Below are 25,705 nucleotides of genomic sequence, written 5' to 3'. Positions count from 1 at the left end.
TAACCATGTTACTTTTAGTTTGTACATTCTGCCAGCCCTCAGCATCTCCCTCAAAGTAGGAACGAAGTCCCCATCATCCACTGGTTAGACTAGGGTACTTTATACATAGCTCGGCAAAGGCGTTTTGTGGGTGCTTACCCGTCGCACACGTATAAAAGTATTTTTCAATCCTTCCTGCGTACCCCCAGCTTGCCAGACTGACATTTTACAAATTTGTCTGTACTTCAATAGCAAACGCCTTTATTAAGTGTGGCTCTAGCAAGAGCAGCTGAAGAGCATCTTACATCAAACAGATGAAGAAACCATAACAGAAGAGAGAGAGACGCAGGACAAAATCAGGAGCAACTGAAGGAAATGGCGCAGACAGAGTAGGGGAGTTAGCTCAAAGTGTTTATTAATTTTTGATATTAATCTCCCAAGAAGATTGGCAAAAGGTATTTATAAGCAATATTGCAAATCGTATAAAACCATAGATCAATTCCAAAAATGAAGAGGTTTTTGCTGAAAAACTTAAATAAAACTCAAACTATAACAAAATTAATTTAAAAATGGTAACTACCACTTAGGTGCTGAGGCTTAAAAGATTTGTCTTCAAGGCTAGCTCCTATGCTAACATGCAGTGGAGTAAAAAAAAAAAAAAAAGAGTATTAAAAGTTTTGTACTTGTGGTTAAAATGAATAACCCCTCATGCATAGTTGGCAACTGTCCGTTTTTGCTGGGACAGTCCTGGCAAGTTGGAGACTGTCCCGTGTGATATTGTTGCAGAAACTGTTCATCTTTATTACACACAGGTACGCAAACAAGAACTTTCTATCTGCAGCAGCCCTGTGATGCAAAGTGTCCCGGTAAATATTTTTCAAATGTTGGCAACTTTGCTCATAAGTGTGGTGAAGTGCCTGCCACCCTTCCTCGGAGTTTGCATAATACACAGCCAGGTCTTGACTCCTTTTCTGAATTCAGGGAGAGAGCGGCATGTGCAGGGGAGACTGCACCAGCCTCTGGTGGGAGTCCCACGCTTTTGTTCACTCCTTAGGTGGAAGTCACACAAGTTGGAACACAGTCAGGTGCAAAGTTCATACACTGGTGTACAGTCTCGCGCTTTGGGTGGGACCCTCAAACCATGGTGTTCAGTCACATTCACTGGGTGTGAACTTCACTTATTGGAGCACGATATCACTCAATAACTGCGATTATTACATCTCAGAGTACGTTTCACTCACTATGTGTGAGCCTGACAACGTAGTATCACTGATTTGGTGTGAGTCACACATTCAATAATCTCTGACTTTTATAGGGTTGTAGACAAGATTTCTTCGGTCAAAATCCCTCTAATGTCACACCTATAGGTTGACGGCCTTGAGATGTCTGCTGACGGCATGTCCAAGGCTCGAAGGGAATGACATTGCCTATGTAGTGGAAAGATGTTATGCAGCTACAGGGGCAGGATGCCAAAGCACACTTCTGTGGATCTGGAATGCCCTTCCAACTCATACACAATGTGCTCCCTCATTGCAAATCTTCAAAGCCAAACAAAAGGGTTCCCTATTAGACCTGCACTGACATCCCTCCTTTGCTCATGCCTGCGGATCTGGACTTTCTTAGTGTTGCTCTTCTATTTTATTTATAAATCCTGTCAGTTGCCCTACTACGAGACAAATGTCAAATTCGCATTACCACACAGAGGTTCAAGTGAGCTACATATCTCCTACATGTACTAACCACACACTCACTTTGTACTCGTTCCACAACTGCTGCTTATTATAAAATAACAGATCCGATGTGCCCTGCTTTTGTTCTTCTGTTAACCTATATATCTAGACACTCCCAACTACAAATGTATATATCTTTTAATTGACATTGTTTTTTATTTTTTTTTATTTTACGGAGTTTTATATAGCACGAACTTGACCCGAAAGTATTGGGTATCAGAGCGCTTTAAATAGCAACAGTTGCGTTACATGAGGGCACATTAATTTTTTGTTAGGCACGGGGAGATTAAGTGATTTGCCCAGAATCACAGGCTGTTCAGCGTCATTGCCGAGACTCGAACCCAGTTCCCCAAATTCGAGGATGACCTACTGGTTCATACTGATGCCATTCACGTATCTATAGAGCTCACACTTTTTTCATTAATGTATTTATAATGGAGTGAAAGTAGTACAATTCTGCAGCAACTGCAATTTAGTTGATCGATTCATGTCACCCCAATATTCTAAAACATTATAAAACCTTTCTATTCTACCCCGTTATGTGTAAATATTTGTTGGAAAAAAAGCAAAGCTGATTGTAAGCTATAAGTACCAGACTGTTGGAACTGAAAAGGTCCTTTGCCTGGCCCTGGAGCCCGCATGCCCGTGAATCTAGTGCACCATAGCAGGTTCTGAAGGTTTCTGACTGTTTTGTTTCAGGGCACAAGACAGTCAGGATGTGCCATGATAGCTTCGGCAGCACCTAACACGACACGGACAGACTGTGGTGTGCAATCTCCTTTTGTTGAGCGTGATTACCATCATCTCACCAGAATGCTGAGGTCTGACAGTGGTGGCAGTAACAGACTATAGTGACAGGACAGTTATTCTTCCCGGTCACCCACTACGGAGAGTCGCCTATTGGCCTCTCCTACATTTCCGAATCTCCCTGTCCGTCCCGGCCCACAGGGCCCTTTTCACCATCTGTGTGGGAAATGAATGTCACATGTATCTTCAACTTGTGTGTATAGAGGTTGTGCTTGTAGTGTGTCCATTATATGTGGTTGTGGCTACACAGGAATCCATTTTGATTTCCAGAAACCCAAGTGGTACCTAGGATAGATATTGGAGGGAGCTCAACACAGCAGTGTGAATTGCAAGACTCCTCCAGGACATCCCCCTGAGACTTTGCAGTGGACCTCAGAAGAAGGTGGTGGTGTGTATTCTGGTTTGCTCTAGAACCACAGAGTCCAGTTTTCTAGACACTCTGGCACTAATGCAGAAAACCAGTCGGAGAGCAAAAAAACCCACAACCAACTGAGCAATATTTGCTTGAGATGTGTTTCTGGAAACAATCAATCCCATGAGACATTTCAGTGATAGTTATTGGAAACCAAAACCCTCCTTCAAGTAATAACACACTCAAGAACACTAGAAAAAGGGGACTGCATTTTAAAGATTTATTTTTAAATCAAAAACCTAGTCTGGTGCACTTGATATGAATTGTAGCCACTATAAAGACAAAGGAAACGGCAGCAGCAACATTTACTAAAAGCACCAACAAGACGAAATATTCCATCAAACTATTTCGAGTTTGAGGGATGGTTTACGCCTACATACCCGTTTGAACAAAAGGACTTGCGTTCAATATACTAGCAAGGCCTGCTATTATAATCTCTCAAGGCCACCTGCATGATGATTTCAGCCAGCAGCAAGGCGGAGACTAAGTGCCTTCCCAGTAAATTTCAATTAGGAGCGGTGATCTGATTCTCATGGCCTGTCCCGGTGTCACCTGGCATGAAGGTCTCCTCACTAACCCTTCTCTCGTGTTCGATTTTCATAAAATCATTTCATTGTCATAGAAACTCTCAGAATAAATTTATTTTCATTCTCTGAGGCCGTGAACTTTTGAACAGCAACAATAAATGAGAAAGGTAGTCATCTATCTAATAGAAACTTGCCAGAAAACAATAACAAATAATGCAAAACAGCACAGTCAGCACTTACTACGTTATACGCGATTATCACATTGAAGAACATAATAACATAGGCTAGATGTACTTTCGATTGAATGACACATGTAACTTAAGCAGTGTAATGCCCAGGAGGGAAATTACATAATATTCATAACAGGGGCGTGTTGAGAAGAGGAGAGAGTCCTTTTAAAGTACAGGGAAATTCCCCAGCTCTTTCTTGCTCCTTAGAAGAGCTACCCACCACAGAATAGCAGGTAGTTAAGTGTTGCAGCCTGTCATTCTTTTGTGTCCTTGTTTTGAGTCTCCTCTGAAAGGACCTCTCAACTCCTCCCCACTTTCCTGATGAGACCTGAAGACAAGGACTATGGTTGAACCAATCAGGAAGAAATAAACAAAAGGCATGAACTGTCTGAAACATGTCACAGAGGTGGACTCTTAGACTACACAGCCGATCTGCAAACTTAGTATAAAGACCAGATAGAAACTTCTAGCCAATGTACCAAGATTGCCATACAATTATCCGGGGGTCCCAAACTGGTGGCAACACAGAAATTCTTCTGTGCTCCAGGGTTGCGGTACTGATTGATTATTCTCTTTTGCCAGATTTGGGGCCAGAAACCTGGTCGACGTCTAAAATCAACTGCTTAGGATGGGCATGGGGGTGTCCTTGCTTGAGGAAGATAAAGCCCAGCACAGTGGAATAGCTGCTTTGCTTTGCCAAAGGGTAAGGCCTGGAAGACCCAGGTATCCACGCAGCATTTACTGAAGCTGAGGAGCCCGTCACTGCATGGGATTCAACTGCTTGCTTCTTGGGATTTCCCACTAAACAGCCAGTGCAGCAAAAGCATGAGGAGATAAAACCATTCAGACCGCATTCGGTGGTATTGAATTATGAAACTGAGTGCCGAAGGAAGTGTTGTGTGGAAGGACGCATCACCCTTGTCAAAGAAGACATCTATTGATGCCTTTCCATCGCCACTGTCACCCAGGGTGTGCTCCTAGCTTTGTTTCAGTCTTGTGTCTTGGCCCAAGAAAGATCCAACTGAGAACAGATCCACTGGATTGCAAGCAGTGCCACATGACTGGACTGGCATTGCCAATGCTCCCCTGACCAAGTGGGTGTACTCAATGGAAACTGTGATAAATTCTGGGCAGGACAGACTCAATCCCAAGTCGATGAATCATGTATGAATGCACTCAACATGGGGCAGTACTACCTCCATCACCTGCCAGTAACTGCAGGACTAGTCTCTATCACACCAACAGCAAAGAAGGACAAAAAGATACTTTACAAGTGCAGCATAGTGCAGCATAATTATTACTTAAAATATTAGTGTACCAATTGAAGTGGCCTATGATGATTATGTCCAGTACTGTGTCATGTGTAAGGCACGTGTTCTTGAATACGTAAAACCATTGGCTGCCATTGATTTATTGATTGTTATGGAGTTCTGAGTCTCTAACCCCACAAAACCATCCCTCAGCAAGCCTTGGACTGCTTGACTCCGCTACCCTAACGATCCAGTGCTAAATATGGGTACTTGATGCTTAGTTTTGGTTTCAATGAAAAATCCCTAGTGCACCAGTGGTAAAAGGCTTCAATTATTACAGTCTGAGTCCCATTACACCTGCCTGCCATTATGCTCCTTAAAAAGTTCCCCCTCAGGTCCTCATATTCAATAGAATTAGCTTAAGACACTTGTGTGCAATTACAAGCAGAGCTATAGCCATCATATATGTATGTACTATCATTTAAACATCGAATATAGCCATTTTAAATGCAGGTACTGCCTTCATATGCCCAGGTACTGCTTGAAGATATCTGGGTACATCCATGGTCTGTCCAGGTACTGCCATCATACTGTACACCCAAGTACTGCTATTGTATGTCCATGTACTTCTATTATATGTTCAATAGAGTCAATGTGCTTATGTACTACCATCATATACATAGGTACTGCCATAAATTGCGATGCCATTACAATTATGTGACACATATTGCCACAAGTAGAAGGCTGCTGCCTTACAGCGTTTCAGTGCCATATATAGACCCTTTATTGATATGGAGGACAGCAATGAAGCTTTTCTCACTCAGTGGCATTGCTGCTTTCTACCTTCTGGCTAGCTTGGGAAGCACACATTAGGCTTGGGCTATTCTTTCTCTTCAGTGCATACGAGTATAGCACCGCCTTCCTTCTGCCTTGTGTGAGGGACAACAAGGGAGTCCTCTTTTTCTGAGCTCCTGCTCCTATGCAAGATTTTCCTTTTCTTACTTCCAAGGAGAGGGTTAGCTTATTCATCAATGGAAATACAACAGGGGATAATGTAATGGCCTGTTAGTCTCTCCGAAGTTCCTATACTCTATGGAATCATATTTACCTTTGTACTACTCCGGCCAAAATAATTTAGTTCCTACATTCTTATATTCATACAGGAATATATACTTACTCCCATGATGCTCAATCTCTACATGAAGCTACTGGAATTCCTACTAGGCCAAGATACTGTAATCCATCAACATTTTGATGACACCTAGCTATACTTAAAGTATGATTGCCTAACAAAATCCTTAAACTCAGATACTGCCTCTTCTTTGAAACCTGAATATCTGCAGTGCTTTCCAAATCCAACCCAAACATGGCTAAGTTTGTCCTCATAAACAGGTTAACCTCACACTCCTCAAACACAAAGTGGCTTAAAAAATATGAACGTGGATGGTATCGCCCCCATGTTGTGAATTTCCACTAAATCATGGTATTTGTCATTGTAAGTCAGCTTACATTGCAAAATAAAAATGTTCCTCTCTCCCATGAACTTGCAGCTCATGTCAAACACTCATCTTATCAACCAGTATTGGCAGTAATGCACGATTGGTGACCCGTCATCCTCATTAGAACCAATCAAAGATGTCTGTGTGCAGTGAGTCAAATAATCAGCAGCCAAAAGAACATTTGGGCACATTTCACCTGCCTTGAAAGAATCACATTGGCTCCTTCCCCCTAACAGAATCTAAAAAGTTCTCCAATCCCTAACTGCATGACGTCACCTTGTTCTGTGAGGACTGCACTATTAGGAACTACTACCTGACCCAGCTGGAAATACAAAAGACTCACAAACAACGTACAAGTCAGCAGGCTTCCTCTGAACATGGATGGAGACTCTGGAGCAGCCAGCATTTGCACCTCTGACTAACTTTTCTATTGATACAGTTCAGGAACAGTCTCAAACACAATTCTAACAGCGTACTACTTGGACACGGTCACAGTGATCTGAGATGCAGACGAACTGTTCCGATAGGAGCAAAGAAGTGAAGAAACAAAAAACACTCACCCGCTTTGTACGCTGGAAGGAGGTATTGCGCCTCAGTACTTTCCTCACATCTGCCATGTTAACTCGAAATACATACTTTCCATTGTCACAGGCCTTGGGAAGAAACATCAAAAGTTAGTAAATAAAAGGTCATTTGTTTATTTTTTTTAAATCTATTTATTGAGAGGCGCATTTGAAACACAAAAGCTTTACAAATACTCTGAATTAGATTAGGCCAGAAAAGAGAGTGGCATTTACCACATCTGTTAAATACCGCAGGGTTTGGTATTTACACTGTTTATACCAACTATTTTGTTGCTCCTCCCGAAAACTAGGAATTACATTCGGAATGTGTGTTTTCCATACCAAATTCGACATGTATCAAAATGTAGCGCCGGTGTTTTTCCTTCAAAATTTCCACACGTTTGACTTGCAGAAATTTATCAGGGGGAAAATTCAGGAATGTGGCTTTCAAGCAAATTTCAGAATTCTGAACCAAGTACAAAGAGAAATTTGAGCAGGGTTCAGACTTCAACCCTTCGCGCCAATCAAGGCCATCCTAACATGTTATATTAAACAATTTGGAAAAAGCTCTACGTACATCACTAAGGGCACTCTTACAGCTCAGGTCTACAGACCTGATAACATTATCATCAGGTGCAAGAGGTTTTTGGAATATTAACCCAGCTGATACATAAGGTATGTGGCGGACACAAAATACATTAAACGCATGCTGCTCTCAAATAGTACACAAGATTTCTGCAAGAAGATGAGAACCAAAGTGTTAATGGAAGAAAGGAGACAAAGGTAGGTAGGGTGGCAAGTTAGGGTGGTAGGGGCTGGTGGGGACCTTGTCTGCCTCAGTCCATCATGTAAAGTGCTACTGATTTTAGAGGAAGATCTTAAAAGAAGTATGTTGAAAATATATTTTTTATTCATGACTCTTATATGCGGACTATGTGTGATTTCAAGATCATTTGTGAGATGATCATTATATCAGATGAGGACATTGGAAAAGGAATATGTGTTAGAAATAGCGCCCTGAAGAAAGAGTCATTTTAATGAATACTGCAAAACGCGAGTTGGTTGTTTTTAGATATAAAAAAACATTGGATGTGATTTGCGTTATGGAAGTGGAGATAACACTCATATCAATTCATTAAATGTGCTATCATTGTATTAGGTATGATGGAAATTTGAATTCTGTTTCTATTATGAAAAATTGATTGCGTTCATGATCATCTCCCCCCCAACACCCCCCCCCCCCCCCCTTTGAGTCAGCTTAAGATTTTGATTGAAGGATGGGGGTATCAAAGATAGCAAGGAAAATATCTCATTGTTCTTCCACAAAATGCTGATGGATGAATCTGAAAGAAGAAATTATACTGCTAAAGGAAATGGTGTAAAGAAGTCAAAAAGAGGAAACACACGACCTAACCTTGATTATCAATATCTGACTGACAGGCACTAAGAAGTCAACAAACAATTGAGTAGTTCCTTTTTCATTTGTTAGTGATATACATTCAACATAGTTGGCACTAGAGTAATGGCAAAAATCCAATTTTAATTCTGCCAACTCTTTACTGATGGAAAAGATTGATTAGTGGATAATCAAAATCACATGGAGAGAGAAATCTCCATCACAGTGAAATGCAACACAGAGACACTAGATTAATCCAGAGTTAAATTAATGGGTTACAGATAAGAAAAATGAGTAGATATCACTGTGGGTGTTTATGACACTCCTATTACTATTAATGATGTGAAGAGAACTAACTAAGTCACTGTTTACAAGCTTCAGCCCAGGATTCTGCCGGCCAGGAGAGATGCCAGAAAAAGCAAACTTGAATTTCTGAAATCTTCCAAACAGAAGTAGGCATTTATATGTAAGGAGCTCAGACAACACTGATGCACACATGTGTCCAATCCCAGACCACTCTACCATTTAACATGGGAGACAACAGCATAACACTCCAAATTTCAATCACTGTTTTTTTAAATAATGGAATGATAGTGCTATATTAATATAGGATGAATACCAATAAACCAGAGCTCTGTGCATGTACAGGAATCACCTGAAAAGGATTAGCTTCAAAATGCTGGGGCAGAGGTTGTGGTAATAACACGAGTGCACCTTTACAATTATTTGCTTTAACATAAAAACGAAGTTGAAAAAATTTAATAATGAGAAAATATGAATACATAAAGAAATTGTGTCTGATAATGCACTCTGCAACAACTTACAAGAAAAAAGGGATTCATTACGTTGCTTTTTGGGTTTAGTAAAAGGTTATAATGAAACTGAAATTGTGTGATTGATAATACACAATAATGAAAATGAAAGGTATATCACTAAATTTTGGCATTATGAGATATATTTAAATGTAATAAATAATTAGACTCTCTCAAATACAATTTCGAAAATTGGAAATGGCTCCCATTGGTGATTGCCATTAAACCCATAGAAATAAGTTAACTAGGAACAACTGGCCAGGGGAACCGATTTGAAGTAAAAAACTAAATCTGAAAGGATGCAAAGGATGCAAAGCGTTTGTTTCTGCACTATGCTTGAAATACTAACACGTCAGAAATGCAAAATCAGTATGGTCTCTATAGGAAGCTTGAATCTGCTGCAAGAAAGAAAAGAATGGATCGAATGCTGACCTGTGAACTGCCATGCAATGAATTCAAGAAAAAAGGCTTAAGTCTGTAGCCACAAAATGGATCCGCTATGATGATTGACATGGACTGTGAGCGTGTGGAGTAGAGTACTGTTTTGAAAAGTGTTCTTGTACAGAACTAGGAAAAGCTCTCTCGAAAAGATGCAAACATTACTTTCATAATCGTTGCCTGGGACCTCTGTACTTTCAAGAGGTAATTTCTTATGGCCATGCAATGTAGCATCACATTTCAGAAATGTCAGCAGTTTTTTCTGTGAAATTTCCCGATGTCCCACATACCTGCTCTTCCACTGAACAGTGAAGAATTAATTGTTGATTGTAAGGTTACAAAATGTGGTTATTTGTTCCTTTTATAGTTATGGCCAGCTGAGGGGCCCTATTGACTGTCCACTATGAGTCCAGCTGATGCTTTTTTCGAGGCATTCCCGGTTCATTGCATCATCCTGGAGGCATTTGTTCTTGGTTGGAATACTGGTCTTTGTGTTAAGTATAGATTTATTTCTAGAATCAAGTTAATAATTCTAGGTTTTGGGTGTTGTCCTCCAGGAGATCTGGGCCTTACACCAGCAAGCGATGCCTTTTGGTGGCAGGTACTGCCCCACCTGTACCATGCACATTGTGGATCTGGGTGACCGCCCTAGCTAAATAACATTCCAAAGATTATAGGAGAGACAGGATAATGACCCCTCGTCCAAAGTATCTCAAATAATAGTTATTGCTTAATCAATGCGTGGTGGGCTCCATGCCACATAAGATGAAGCAGAAAGCAGTTTGAAGAGGATAACAACAGGTAAATTCATCATAGTAAGTATAGGGAAGGGTTAGAATAGGAGCATGGCGGTAGGACAACTTAGAAGTCGGGGACAAGTCTGAATCTGACATTCTGGCGTTTTCTTGAAATTGATGATTCTGAAGTAAATTCTAATCATGTTCAGTAATGTCCTTTCTGGTGGATACTTGCTCTTCCTGCTGATTCTAAACGTATATGTTTCCCCAGATATCAGACCGGCATTAGAAGACTTTTTAATAGTGTAACAACCAGCACTAGGTTGTCTCGACTCAGGAGTCGCTGACGTGATCACCAGAAGAGATGTAGAGGCTCCAAAGCACTGGCAGAGCATCATCGGAATTCTTCAGCAGACTTGTGTCTCACTCCACAGAGGACAATACAAAATGAAAGAACCACCCAAAAGAAAAAACGCGAGCTCACCTCTACACCCACCTAACTAAATGAGAAAATAACCTTATGCTACAAGCTGCTTAAAGTCAGCCTTCTGAAACTGCCTGTTTCTGACTTTGCAATAAATTTCCAGTGGAATAGATGGCCAACTGGCAACCGGACAGATGTCCAGACGCGGGACCTCTTTACAGAGGGCCGATTAGTCGCCTTGTCCTTTTTAAACAATTATAACGCAGGAGGATCCTTATCCCCCAACTCATAATAAAACTTAACACAAAGCATTCCCCATCAGGAATAATTTGAGTCCTCAAAAGATTTCTTTTCTTTGAACCTGAAAAGCCACCAAGGTTGATCATTCGACCTATTTTCCTTTGATTTCTCCAAATAAAACCTAAGGGAGCCATACACCGGTAGGATACACCACTTTCTGGGAGTTATAAAATTCAGAGGAAGTCCATCAATATTATTGTGAGGCAGAAAGAGAACTCATGGTGGCACAGATGAAATGCTTGTAGGGCTTCCACTCTTCTTGCTCATGCAACTGCCATCATGTTCAACATTAAAACCGCAAATAAAGAACCTCAAATGCAGAGAATGAGAGACTGTCAAAAACATCAGCACTAAATTCAGAATCTACAGCAGGAAATGATATGTGTAAGAGTGAAAGAATTCTGCAAACCATTCAGAACTCAATTATGATTAGCAAAAACCTTGGACCGTACCTACTCTGAGAACTTTCCTGACAAGAAGAATTCAAAATGGTAAAGGTGTAAACAAGTCCTCTGAGAGCAGATTCTTGCCATTCTGCCAGTAAAATGCTTCAAGCGCCCCAAAATACACAATTTTACGGTAAGGCTGCACAACTGCTAAGACAATGTCCACTATAGAGTAGGCATTGTTGCATGTCTGTCTGTCTGCAAACACACATCTATGAATGCAACACGTAAGGTTGGAATGCTATGCTAGTTTGGAGGCATCTAAACTACCTTTCGCCATGTCATAAAAAATAACTCTTGTATGTTCAGGCAAATATTAAGTAGCCGGCCATGACACTCCACACAATCCACAAAAATGTGTTAATAGAAAACAAGAGCTTTTAGTGGCCCTCAACACCCTGCTGGCTGAAGCAGAGAATTACCTTCTCGAACTTTCTTGCAGCTTCTTAATTTCTGAATCAAGATATATGAGCTAAAATATTCAGCCTCATCTTGGCAGAGAAACATTTAGAGATGTGTGAGCCATACCTGTGCATCAAACTAGGGTTGAGCTAACCGCCTTGCTATGAGGAGTTGCTGGTGCTTGCTCCCTCGTCACCTCAGGATTTAGATAACATTCCTGGTGCCCCTGGACCACACTACTAACGGAACACTTTTCTGAACCGCTGCAGGGGTTGATGCTGTGGAGGATTGGTGCTGGGGTGGCCCCGCTATGGCCATGAAATTCCAGATTGGTAAAGAAGTCATGGGTGGCACAGAACTTGGTATGACTATATGGCCCCTTAGGGCCTCTCCACCATGTAATCCCAGCAAGTACTCAAGTCACTACTCCGCAAGTACCTACCTTCCAGTTCATGATGCCCACAAAAGAACTGGCGAGACGGACACTTAAAGTGTCTATTCCCAAAAAAGGCCTAAAGCCGGATCATCTGACAAGATGACTACTGAAGGAAGAATCCCTGGTAGACTATAATGTTCCATTTGCCAGCAGCCTCTCCCCACAACAGTTGTAAGCCAAGGTAGCACACGGGCAAGCCACTTTGCACCAACCCAATCTCAGGCTGCTGTTCACCCCAGAATACAACACACTGGGTCCCATGACATCTTGAACTGAGGAAATATCCCAAGTCTATTGAAGCCATCACGGAGCGCAGCCATCTGGAATCTAAGGATATACTTTCAATCGAGTTCCTAACACCTGTGGTTCTTACAAAACAGCAGACTGCACCAGCTGCGTCTAAGCAAGAGACATATTCCATCTTTAAAAATGCACTGGCCCGCACCCTTTCTGTTTCCAGAGACCAGCAGTTGCAGACATGCGACCTCTCAAGGGCTGAGTGGAGCTGGCTGGCAGCAAACTTAGCCCGCAGGTGCCCTGATTGAACTAAGGAAGGTGCCCAGTCCCACACCCATCAACCATTGTTCCTCTCTCTATGCTCCTGGAATATTTGCGCCCTTGCCCAGACCCAGCGGTTTACTAATCTTCTGGATTTCTGGGGTGAATTCGAAATAATCTCTTTACAAGAAACCTGGTGTATCACTGACCACCCCATCACCTGTTTCCGCAAGTTCTGCAAATTTGCCTCCAAAAAGCATAACAACAATAGACCTAAAGGAGGATTTTCACTGTACATCTCCTCAAAACTTCAGGTCTCGATTGAACCCATAGACATCCAGGAGAACTGGCTGCAAACAGTGAAACTGCTAAAATGGAGATCTAGTTGTTCGCTTTTGCTAATCAATATTTACATTAACCCCTACTCGAGGGAAAAAAGGGAAAAGCCAAATCATCTCATATCAGTTATATGTGGACTGGGCACGGATCATCCCTCAATAGACTGTACCATAACGGGGGATTTCAACGTGAACCTCGTCCAAGACAATTATGAGGAATCCCCAGAGTTTGCCCTTGATTCTGAGTGGAGCATCACAGAACAGACAAGGCCTAATGGTAGTCAGTGAAATGCACTGGGGGAACTAGTATTCATGCCACTTAACAACATGGGCTTCAAAGGTTCCTGCAAGATGTCCCACCCAACTGGACAAAATCAGGTGAAAAAACACAGTCATACCTTGACTTCACCATTTGAAATGTGTAAATGTTCAATTTAGTGGAAAGTTACTGCATTGCACCCTGTTCTGAGAGCGGCCATTGCCCTCAAGTTGCTAGAATAAAGACCATGTTGATGGAACAAGCTCTGGCCTGTGTCACCTGTAAAGTGGCCTTCACTGACCACCTTAGGCGACTGAATAAGAGAGATGACTCCCACGATAAAATCATGACTGAATGCATAAAGATTTTAAGTGGGGTCGCCATTGAAAATACATCTCTAATAGCTGAGTGGTCCAACTTTATTACCCTGTTGCTAGCAAAGTTTTCATATACAAGAGCAGTTAACTCAGTCTCCGACCCAATACAAACTGCCCCCCCCCCCAACAGCTATGATTAGAAGCTTGAAGAAAGCCCTGAGCATCGCCCTGAGAGCAGTTTGCATAAACCCAGTCAACAAAGAGCTAGCGACTGAGTTTAAGGTCACACAAACACACCTCAAGCCAGCAGGATGGGCCCAAAAGACCATACGCACTGATCAATTCTGGATGGCGCTCTTGTATGAGAGTAAAAAGAGCAACTCAAAGAACTTTTGGACTCTGATAAATTGGCAGATAAATGGCTCAGGCAGAGCTGTTTGTACTAACCTCACCGAATTGGATGGGTCATCTTTTCTGCCTGAACACTTCCCGTTCGGCGAACCTGCAGAAAGCCACGTCTGCTCTGCCACCCAGCAACGGAGTGACCGTGGCCTCATAAGTATCAGGGAGGCTCCCAGCACTGTCAGTTATCTAAGATCTGTAGGTGTCACTCCCTTTCCTCCTTGATGTGCCAGCTGAAACTGGTTCTGGTGAAGGTCAAATAAGATGGGGCCCCTGGGCTAAACGGTCTTCCTCAGGCTCTATTTAAGCAGGACATCCTCTTCTGAACCAGCAAACTAAAGCCTCTATTCGTTTACCATCTAAGAAATTCATCAATACTGGACTTTTGGTGCGGTGCCATAATTTAACCGATCTTTAAATTTGGCTCTAAATCCGACCCCAGCAATTATAGCTGATAGCCCTTCTGGACAATGAAGCAAAACCTTTTGCAAGCTTACTCCTGGACGAGATGCGTAATGGGTTGAGTTGAGGGGCCTTATTCCAAAAAATCAAACAGGGTTTGTGGAGAAGCCTGGTACCTCAACAAATCTGTTAGCAATATCCTTACTCTCCGGGAGAGCTATCACATCTCGGACCCTGCTGCACTGTTTCTTTGTGGACTTCAGGGAAGAGTTTGACTGCGTATCAAGAGGGGCCCTGTGGACAAAGTTAAGGAACTGGAGTGTCACATCAAATCTCCTTGATGTAATCATACAATTACATACCAACATGTGGATGCTTGTCAAACGGGGCAATGGAGCCTGCATATCCAGGAAAATTGGAAGCGAACACACTAGTAGCCTGCTTAATGCAGATGACTTAGTTCTGCTTAGTCACATGAGAGTCGGACAGCAGCGCTTGTTAAATGAATTGCCAACGTTAACCGTATGAAAGATAACTTAAAGAAAACCAAGATTTTAATTTTAGGCAGAAAAATCAACAAGGGGTCACTGGTACCTCAATGGCAATAAGATCTCGAAGGAACAGACATATAAATATGCTGGTGTTAAAAAGGATGCAAGGTCCTCCTTTGCCCGGCACATGGAGGCTATGGATACCAAGGCCTTGATCGTCCTGTCATCCTTTTCAAAACAGTCAAGCTCGCTGTGGGGGATGAGCAATTCGGTCCTTAGTCTATGGTAGTGAAACCCTGCTGGGGAAGGATGGTAAGGTTTTAAACATGTTGGTCACCAAGATTTATAAAGCCGTTCTCAGGGCCGTTTCTAGGTGTTTTGCCGCCCTAGGCGAGAATTGAAAAATGCTACCACCTCCCCTTTACTCCATTACTCTCCCCTCCTGTCATCCAGGCTAGATGAATTAATGCATTAGATATAAAAGAACTTGCATTCAACATTCAACATAGAAGAATCTCAAATGGGTGAGGTAATATGTGTGATCATAATAGGTAGTGGTTGAAAATCAGTAAAAATAAATTCAGCATCAATATTAGAAACACATTTAACCACTACCTTTTTCACAATTGCAGCAGATAAGTACAGGGTTTGCCCCTAGCAGAATGTGAGGTAGATGAAAATTCAACATTCTGCGTTAGTATGAATGAGGTATTGAACCGTAGTTTGGGATTTGAAGATTGTTCATATTGCAGACCTATTCTACAGACACGAATACAACATGGGTCAGGTTCAGAGTTTGAGCAGCAGAAGTATCATCCTTCTGCTGCAGATTTTGCAACTCTGCATGCCGGTACAGGGAATGTTGCTATATTTTGACATGCCCCCTAGGAAGGCGTAAATCACCCGGATGGATTCCTGCTAAAATGAGCAAACCTACCTGCCTGCGGAATTTCTAGTCTGTGGCAGAATTTCCACCAATGTATGTAGTTGCTGCAAATGCACCCCTAATGATAAGTTACATTATTTACACCCATATTCCCCATACCATGGTCTCGCTATGAGGCTCCCATGAGATGAGTGCATATGCAAACTTTATCTTCCCGTTCCTGCCAGGCATACATGGTGGATAATATGGAAGACAGGACAGCAGGGCGTGCTTACTGTTGGGGAATGGGGAGAGCTAGTGAAGAGGGCGCTGCCGGTCCAGGGGAGCAGGGTGGTCAGGACTGTGGAAGTTTTAACTGAGGTGTAGATGCTTAGAGTCTGGGGCCATGAGGCAGGAAGGTTATCATACGTAGGTGCCACAGCACTTGCTTTGGAACTAGCACCCATGGAGGAGTTTGGTATAGTAGTGTTTCACTATGTTGCTGTGGTGCCAAATACATGTATCGAGGATTTACTGTCGGATCAGCACAAGCAGTGCAGTTCTTCTACTTGCTGATCCTTCGGATGAAGCAGGCATCAACATTGAGACGTAAATAGCCAGTGCTGTCACGCCCCTGCCCTGCCCACTGGCCCCTTAAAAGGCAGCAGACAAATGAAACCGGTGACGCGTAGTGGGACCAGTGCGACTCCTACCGGGACCCGCAGAGCACCATTGCGTCATGCTCAGTTCTTGACATAACCAAGGAATCTTAAAGTGTAGGTACCTGGCATCTCAGAGTACTGGTTTGCTTCTGAGAAGTGCAGGTACTCTCGTGCTAAAAGCATTGCATCACTGCTAAGAAGTGCAGGTGCCCTTCGAATTAATGAAGTGCGGGTACTCGGTGCCTGTAAGCATCTGCCCATTTGAAGCACTGGATGGTGAACAGTGCTCTACGCCCAGCAAGTGTCTTGCAAATTTAAACATCTTTCACTTCGTTCCTGGAGAAACACAGGAGAGTAGATCTGATTTCATATAAGGTGGTAATTTTACCTCTCAGAAGAACGAATGCTCCTAGAAGCGGGCAGGCACCTCGGGGTCAGCACAGGGTGCGACCGTGCGAGCACAGAGGTCCGACTCTGATCGGGTCAAGAGTGAATCGGAAGTCGGAAATCGGCGTGCGCGCCCGTGGCGCTGAACGTGACGTCACGTCGCATTGTAGAAGGCGCTACCCAATGCGCTTTCAAGGTCGAACGCCATTCAAGGGGATTCCCAAACTCATGTTTTTTGCCTCCCTAGGTGGCCGCCTAGTCTTGCCTAATGGTAGAAACGGCCCCGGCCGTTCTTCATATGCCAAGCTCCTCATCAGCTGTTCAAATTTGACTGGAATTCCGCCTTCTCAACCAACGGTTGGCAAGGGCAGGTGCCTTTTCAAATCTCTGCCACAAACTCTGGCTTGCTATGAGAGGAAGTCTGAAGGCCCTATTGAGGAATTAAATTTAATCTGGGGGTGCCCGACAACCATATTCTTTGCACCTTGAGGACTGTTGCAGCCTCCTGAATGCCTGGGAGTTTTGGGCTTCACACTTGAGTCAAATGTCTTCAAGTTAAGCATGAAAAAGGGAGTGCACCTTCTCTCACATCAGGCTGACATGGATACCTTGGTGAAGCAAGGCATGCTTGGGCCGCGATCAACTCGTATCAGCTGTGGCATCTCCAACCCTATCTGTCCCGTACGTACTCAAAATATCAATAATTAAAGTTTATGGTGCTCAGGATTGGGGAGTGGCCGTTTGTGAAACATCTTGCCAGGTGGCGCTGGTCTTCGGAATCCACTATGTGCAGGGGTTGCGGCGTGTATGATGAAACATTTCCGCACACTGTTTGCACCAGGCTAGCCTTGCTAGAAGAGCCGTAAGCACTCCTAAAACCTGAAAGGATCAACTTAGGCAAACGCACATGACAGGAGGCAATTATTATTGCCCTCAAATACCACACTGATTGGTCAAATTTGTGGCACTGGCGGCCAAGAACTTAAGCTTGGATGTAACAACGTCTAAAGTGGTCCCAGTTATTAGTTCTCACACTCCCCGCCAGTTTCACAGCCCATCAAGGCAATCCCTTTTAGTCAACCATCTCAAGTTTAAGGACTTAGGGCCATATGTAGGTAACATACTATTTACCGATTCATAAATACCGAATTTTACCGATTCGGTATTTATGAATCAGTAAATAGTATGTAGGTAAACAATCGGTAATTATTACCGATTCGGTAAATATCGGTATTTATGAATCGGTATTTACCGAATCGGTAATAATGCATCCCTTCCCATTCATTCCTATGGGCCTGGAGGCCCATAGGAATGAATGAGAAGCCATTTACTATTACCGATTCGGTAAATACCGAATCGGTAATAGGGGAAGCATAACCATGGGTGGCAGGGTGTCACATTGACACCCTGTTGCACCCCTGATTCGTCCATGTGTGCACATGTGGCGCACATACATGCCCTAAGGGCATGTATGTTTAGGGCATGTATGTCTGCCACATGGCACTTTTAAAGCAGCCAAATTTAGCATTTTGAAAGGTATTCGTTATTTAACATCAACCTGTAGTTGGTGTTAAATACCGAATCCTTACTACTGAAATTCACTCACTTGAGTGCTCCCTACATATGATTTAAGGATTCGGTAATTTACCAAATCTGTATTTTACCGATTCGGTATTTTACCGATCCCTTACCGATTCGGTAAATTACCGAATCCTTAAATCATGCCTCCTACATCTCAAATGCCTAAATACCGGTCGGTAACGGGATATTTACCGAATTTCGGCCGTTACCGACTGGTATTTAGCTACCTACATGAGGCCCTAAGTGCCATGCTCACTCTCTGCGACAGTTGAGCCTGTTCATTGACTCTTTGATACACTGTGCTGCATGAAAAGCGCTGAGGACGAAGCGCCTGTTTCTTTCGATAAGTGCAAAACGTACATCAGGTGCTATCTCTCAGTGGGGACACTAGGCCTTTGTGCTAGTTTCTGCTGATCTATTTCACATATTGCACTTTGTACCTCATTTTTATAACTCAATGGAGCAGTTGCCTTTTGCGCCTTACCTCTGTTCATAAAGGTTTACGGCTATATACTGCATTCCACACTTTACTTTTATTAGTCATTGGATCAGCCATCTGCATCAGTAGTATTGATCAACACATAATGCATTGAAAGCCATTTGGCTTTCATAAGAATGGATATAACAGAAGGAAAACACGTTGTGTAGAGCCCTAGCCTGTTCAGAGCAGAGTGCACTAGGAAAGAAAAGAAAAGTATCAAGGTACCGCTGTGCTGTCTCTCCTACTCGGCATGTAAGATCTCTCGCATCATCAACTTGGGGGTAAATTGCCACCTAACGGCGGGACTGGGCCCTGCTCCTCTAGCCTTTAATTCAAAACTTTTAGATCTATTACTGTGCACCATAAAGGAGTAACACATAGCATAAACCCTTCAATGCATGTATGTGCCCCCTCACTAGTTCTGATCTTGGATAAAGGAGCCAGTTGCTGTATTTTCTGTCCAGTGGCCATACATCTCCAGATGTTTGGCCTCCTTGGCCAAGTGGGAGGACAGAACTCTTCAGGGAGGAGTCAGGAGGAACAGAAAACAGAGTTCAAAGCATAGTCCAGAGGAGACTGACTGTCTGCACTGAAAGTGGTTCATGAGAACTGTGCAGGTCTGCTGGGAGACCAATGCCAACTCCTGGTCCTCCAAGATGGGGAGAGTATGTGCCCTTACGGCTAGAGCAGTCGACCTCGAAGCTGGGGAACTGGGTTCAAGTCCCGGCAGGGATGCTCACCATCCTGTGATTCTGGGCAAATCGCTTAATCTCCCCGTGCCTAACAAAAACGAATGTGTCCATCTGTAACAAAACTGGTGCTCATTTAAAGTGCTCTGATACCTGATATCTTCAGGTCGAGTTTTCGCTATATAAAACTCTGAAAAGAAAAGTGGTTCTTGAGAACTGTGCAGGTCTGCTGGGAGACCAATGCCAGCTCCTGGTCCCCCAAGATCTGGGCCAGCAGAGAAGATGGTGAAGTCACATGCTCATTTTAATATTACAGCAGCATCCCTCTAAAACTGATTGCCTGTCTTTACAGACTAACTTGGCGGATGCCAATGCTGCCTCCCACTTCTTCTAATGGCCCTTGTGTTTAGTGCTACTGATTATGTGTTGAAACATGGATGGAAACAGCCTCTTGTCCCTTTTCTTCTGGCAAGGTTCCCTGCTCACTGATGGGCCCACTCTCTCACTCCTCTGCAACCTGCACAGCACTGGAGGTGGCTTAACAGCATGGATAGAGGGGTGGTTAGAGATGGGCCAGCCTGGGCATACTAGAACTGAAGCAGAAACCTGACTAAAGGAGAACCTGGACCTGACTCCAGAGTCTCCTGATCTATTCCCAGGTAAGGAGATTTAACCTGCCTTTTGCTCCGAACAGCCTCATGCTGCAGCACCACACCCAGAAAGAGAGGCTGGCTCTTTCCCATGGTGTTCATGCAGCATGAGCTGTCTGCACCCAAACGAGGGAATGAGTCTGATCCACTAGACGGTGTGTCAGAGTCTAAGGAACAAGAAGGTTTCATGTTGAACAGCCCTCTGGTCCTTGATGCCTTGTCTGGGACTCTGAGTACTTCAACCATTTGAAACAAGTTGTCTTGTTCCGATGGGAGGAAAGGGTTATGGTGTGAGAAAACAGCCTGGTGACACTAGAGATATATACACCACTTGTGTATGTCTGGTGAGTGTGGCCTCAGCGCAGAGACCTCGATACCTCACAGGCAGTAAGGGTACTCAGTATAACATCCAACGATTATGACCATTACACACTTCCTAGCTCCTCTTACAAACTGACCATCTCCTATGTCTTCTGAAAGATCAATGCACTTTTGTTCTGGAGGCATACACCGGATGCCTGTTCACCAAGCAAAGGTTATAGAGGGCATCCGAGTCAGCTGCTGTAAAGAGCTGTTGACACAATGTCCATTGCTTAAAACTGGATCACTGCAGTCCACAGGTGGACAATGTAGAATATGAATAGATGAAAGAGCAAAAAAAGATAGGACCATGGGTATCAAAGGAGGCCCTGCATTAGGAATTCACCAAACTTGAGTAAAGGAGGTTCTGACTCGCTGTGCCATACAAAATACAAGTGCTTATGCCACTGCTCCATGCAATGCTAAGATCGCACGGCACATATAATGCATTCATGCATAAGCAGTAACAGTTCGCTGAGGAAACTGACCTTGCCGCAGAGTTGTCTCTGGCATCCTTCCCTCATATGCCTGCTTTGGCATCCTTCCCTTCTATTACAATCCCTTGCATAATGGAACTTTTCCTTGGCCTCAAAACTGGTGCTCCCACGGATCCGTGTAGGGTGTCCACACTCAAACTTGCTCCCAAACTTACAGCCGATTTCCTGTGCAAAGTCTTTCTTTTATCTGGGCAATGCCCGAACATCTGGAAGGAAGCCACTGTCTCTCCTCTTCTTAAGAAGCCCAATGCCAACCCGTCAGAGTTGAAGAACTATAGGCGTATTTCTCTCCTACCCACCCCGCCAAAATGCTGGAAAAATTTATCAACATCGAGCTTATGAAATATATTGAAGCTCAGGACATCCTGGACAGCTCTCAGAATGGTTTTCGGACAGGTCATAGCACAGAATCCGCCTTGGTAGCAGCTTCGGACTGTATCCGCATGCAGGTCGACCAGGGCGGATCAGCAGTGCTGATTCTGCTCGACCTCTCAGCGGCATTTGACACCATTCGCATGCTTCAGCGACTGCGGGAAGCAGGAGTCACCAGGAGGCCCTGCAGCTTCCTCACTCTTTTATGCATGGCAGAACTAATGTCAGTTTTGGCGGGTTCAAAGCCAAGGCTCCTCACTCAGCCCCACCCTTTTTAATCTTTTATGTGACCCCCTGGCTTCTTTGCGGAGATCTTTTTGCTTTCAGGTCCTCTTTTATGCGGATGACACGCAAATCATAATTTCTATCTCCAATGATTTGCAGCTGGCTGCCCAAAAATTCAATCAATGTATGACAGTATAATACAATGGATGAAGGACAATTCACTTAAAATCAACACAGATAAAACCGAAATGTTGGTTTTCAGCCCTCAAACCTCGATTTGGTCTACCGCCTGGTGGCCCAAAACCTAAAGTCCCCTTCCTGTTCCAGTGACAATGGGCGAAAATCTGGGAGTCCTTTTTTTATGAGGGCCTATCTTTTGATGCCCAAGTGAACCGCACAGTTAGTACCTGCTTCTATATTTTTAAAACTCTGAAGAAAGTGCTGCCGTACATTCCCTCTGAGCTACATCGGCCCACCATCATTGCACTAGTAACCTCTCAGTTAGACTACTGCAATGCATTATACCTCAATGTCAGCATAGGCTCTCTAAATAAGCTTCAGGTGGTGCAAAACGCTGCGGCAAGGCTCATTCTTAGCATCCCTAAACACCAGTCCGTCAGGGAAGGAATCCGTGCCTTGCACTGGCTTCCGATCAGGAAGCGCATCACCTTAAAGGCCCTTAACTTGGTGTACAAAGCTATGCATGGCATATGCTCATCACATCTTAAAACCTTGTTCCATTGGTACATTCCAGGCAGAACCTTTAGATCCTCTACTCAGAAAAAACTTGTCTCTCCCAGATATCGTAGGTCCAAATGGGGTGGCCGCTCATTTTCTGTGGCGACCGCTAAACTCTGGAATTCTTTGCCCGCCTGTATCACTGGGGCGGATTCACTCGAGTTCTTTCAGAAGCTTTTAAAGACCTGGCCTTTTGCCTCCTAGCTGGTTGGTGATAGTCTCTTTTCTGTCTCGCCCAGCGCCTTGATACCATTTGGTTTCAGTGCGCTTTATAAATATTCATCCTATCCTAACCTACAAAGCTCTGAATTTTCAACTATAGAATCAGTTTTCGGTCCTTTTCTATGGGAAAAGGGAGAGTGCTTGGATGCAAGTGTCCAAAAATACAGATTAATCTTTCCGATTAATCAACTTCAGAAAAGTAAAATGACAGGCCAACCAATGAGAAGAGAAAAAAGGACTCCAAGCAATAGCAAATATCCCTTGGAATCTCTATGCACCCTACACTTCTTTAACTTGTTAAACGTATACACAAGATAACTTTAAAAGCCCAGCAAGAAATTTTGAAGCCCATGCAAGGACTTGTGGGATTTGGCCTAATAGAGACTAAAGTGTAAATCTTAGCAAAGGAGTCCTTTTTGAGAAAGCCAATTTAGATGTTTTGGAACATTTGAGACATATTGCCCCATATAATCACTACCACAGTCACTGGTGTGTAATTAATCAAATAGGTTGTCGCCCATTTTGAATCCAGGAGACCATAACCATTCATTGTATCTACTTTGGAATTACAAATTTGTCAAACTGAACAACAGTAAGGCTTACACTGACAATCAAAGGGGAGGGGATGATTTCATTTTTCTTTCTGAAATTATTTGTCTTCATTGATTGTATCATTAAAATAATACCCTCACCTCTGTTAGTTTAATTTATGTGCCTTCCATTTTGTTTATATAAATATTTGTATGCAAAGATCATGATCTGGCCAATACAATAAACGCAAACTTGAAACCGCTGACATCATAGCCTATATATTCATACTAAATTTGGAGCATCCTTTTTGATATTTCTGTGGTCAAGTGAAGTGAGTTTAGTGAAATTATGTTACCTCTTTCAACATCTGTGTTGGATCATCCGTAGTAACATCTGTCAAGTATGAGCTTCCAAATCCTTTCAGTATAGTACTGAAACACCATGGTGTGTCTGCCACTGGTTCGTTACCTTCATCAAAAGAATGGCCTACTTTCTTGCGACAAGCTGGCGTGGCATCTTTAGCAGAAGGTTCTTTTAAATTTTTGGAACACTGTGTACTTCTCGATATGCTGAGTGCAGTAATGATTTTGTGTCTTCGCTCCAGAGTTTGATCTTGAGTTGGTACCCAAAGGTCTACTGCTGGAACAGAATATGTAGGGCGTCTGATAACCCTGACTGGCTCAGCTTCTTCTTCAGAGCTGTCCATGAACTCAATCTCCATCTCTTCGGTCTCATCAGTGCTGCTCTCACTGCTCATGTCCTCCTCCTCTTCCGAACTTTCCGGGAGGTTGATATTTTCATTCTCCTCATCTTTCTTCTTCTTCAGCCTTTTCTTCTTTTTCTAAAAGAAACACATTAATTACACACTATGAAAACACCATCCATCAGGCATGATTGTTTACCCTGATTTAGTGCCCATATGTCTTTTTTGTTGATATTCAATTCCCTCTTCAGCAAGATTCCCATGCACTGATTATGAAACATGATACAGACATTTGAAAAATGTGGCATTCTAAAAAGCCTGTACTGCCTGCTTAGATAGTGCCTTGTATGCATACGTCTTACTCTCAAGGCCTACAGTACGATTTTGGAGCTACAAACCAGCAGTTTAAAAAAAGGCAACTTTATAGACAAGGAGACGTAATTTCTACATCACGGAGTTCGCTGGTAGACCGCACGGTACCCTGATAAAAGGAAGAGTTATGGGTATGGCCTGTAAAGTTATCTCAAAATTAAAAAAATATTTTAAAAATAGATGTACCCTGCCCAAAATAGCAAACAGTTTGTTGGCATAAATGCTACATGCTTATATGCCCAAATGAATGTATCCAGGAAACCCAGTTTGACGAAGGATTGCTGCAGGTTAGGCTTTTTTTCTTATCCATCACAGTAGCTTTTGCATAGGCGATACCTATTGGCTTTGCCAAAACTTGGTTCTAGAGCAACTGTCTCAACTATATCGTCAGAAATCAACTCTGTGAAAGAAATTGAAAAAGAAATCCACTGGTTAAAATTAAAATGTCAATCTCTTTTAGAAAAAAATACAAGTCAACTCAAAAAACTAATGGTGAAAAAAGATACCATATGACACGTTAATGCAGGGCGCAAATTATCATTAAACATATATTTAACAGGGATAAAATAGGGGAACAACGTTTAATGGATGAAAAAGTCAGAACACAGTTCTTGAAGCAAATTGCAAGGTTGAGAGGTGCCCAATTGTGTAAAGAGAGTCCAATCACCATCACACAGAACTGCCTCTGGATATAAATAATTTTCTCTGCTGCCTAATAGTTGTGTTGCTGTCATTTGTAAGAGGGTGGCTGTTCCTGGAAGACTGAAAAATTCCTAAATGTCCAGGTAGATCACTCTCAACTTAAAGAAATTGCTGTATGAATCGAATTGCATTAATGTCCTTAGACCTTCACATGATAATAATAATAATAATCCACATTTGTAAAGCGCGAACAATCACCCGTAAGGGTCGCTAGGCGCTGGGGGCCGTTGGGAAGATTAAGCAAGCTATTGCCCAGAGTCACATGATGCTGGGCTCGTCTGCCGCCTGCACCGAAGATCGAACCGTGATCCCCAGATTCCGGAGTCAGTCGCCCTGGCCGCAGCACCCCACCTCTTCCCTCATGAGGAACCTTATGTGTAGAGCCCAAAAGAGAATACTTTCTGGTACTTAAAGCTATGTCTTTAGAATGTCCGAAAGAGCCCTAATGTAGTGGGATGTGTCTATATAATATATGGAATTCACTATTTTGATTAAATACCTCAGTATCTGAAGGGCACCAATCATGGACATATTTGTGGCGCAAAAGAGATCAGGAAAGAATTAAACAATTCA

At 43.0% G+C, this 25,705-nt stretch overlaps 1 protein-coding gene across 2 annotated transcripts in view; it reads right to left on the bottom strand.

Annotated features, from left to right (window-relative positions):
* The window catches only part of SNAPC4 (small nuclear RNA activating complex polypeptide 4), a 267,076-nt gene that overhangs the window by 67,901 nt on the left and 173,470 nt on the right, over window positions 1–25,705 (bottom strand). For both annotated transcript variants that reach the window (XM_085613150.1, XM_085613161.1), the window contains exons 16-17: window positions 23,711–24,196; window positions 6,995–7,087 (exon numbers count right to left, since the gene is read on the bottom strand). In XM_085613150.1, coding sequence (XP_085469276.1) covers window positions 6,995–7,087; window positions 23,711–24,196 — 579 coding nt within the window. The remainder of the gene's footprint in view (window positions 1–6,994; window positions 7,088–23,710; window positions 24,197–25,705) is intronic.

The sequence above is a fragment of the Triturus cristatus genome, chromosome 1_2, assembly GCF_964204655.1.
Source record: "Triturus cristatus chromosome 1_2, aTriCri1.1, whole genome shotgun sequence".
NCBI lineage: Eukaryota > Metazoa > Chordata > Amphibia > Caudata > Salamandridae > Triturus > Triturus cristatus.
Note: the sequence above shows the minus strand (reverse complement) of the source record. Positions and strands in the feature narration are given on the sequence as shown.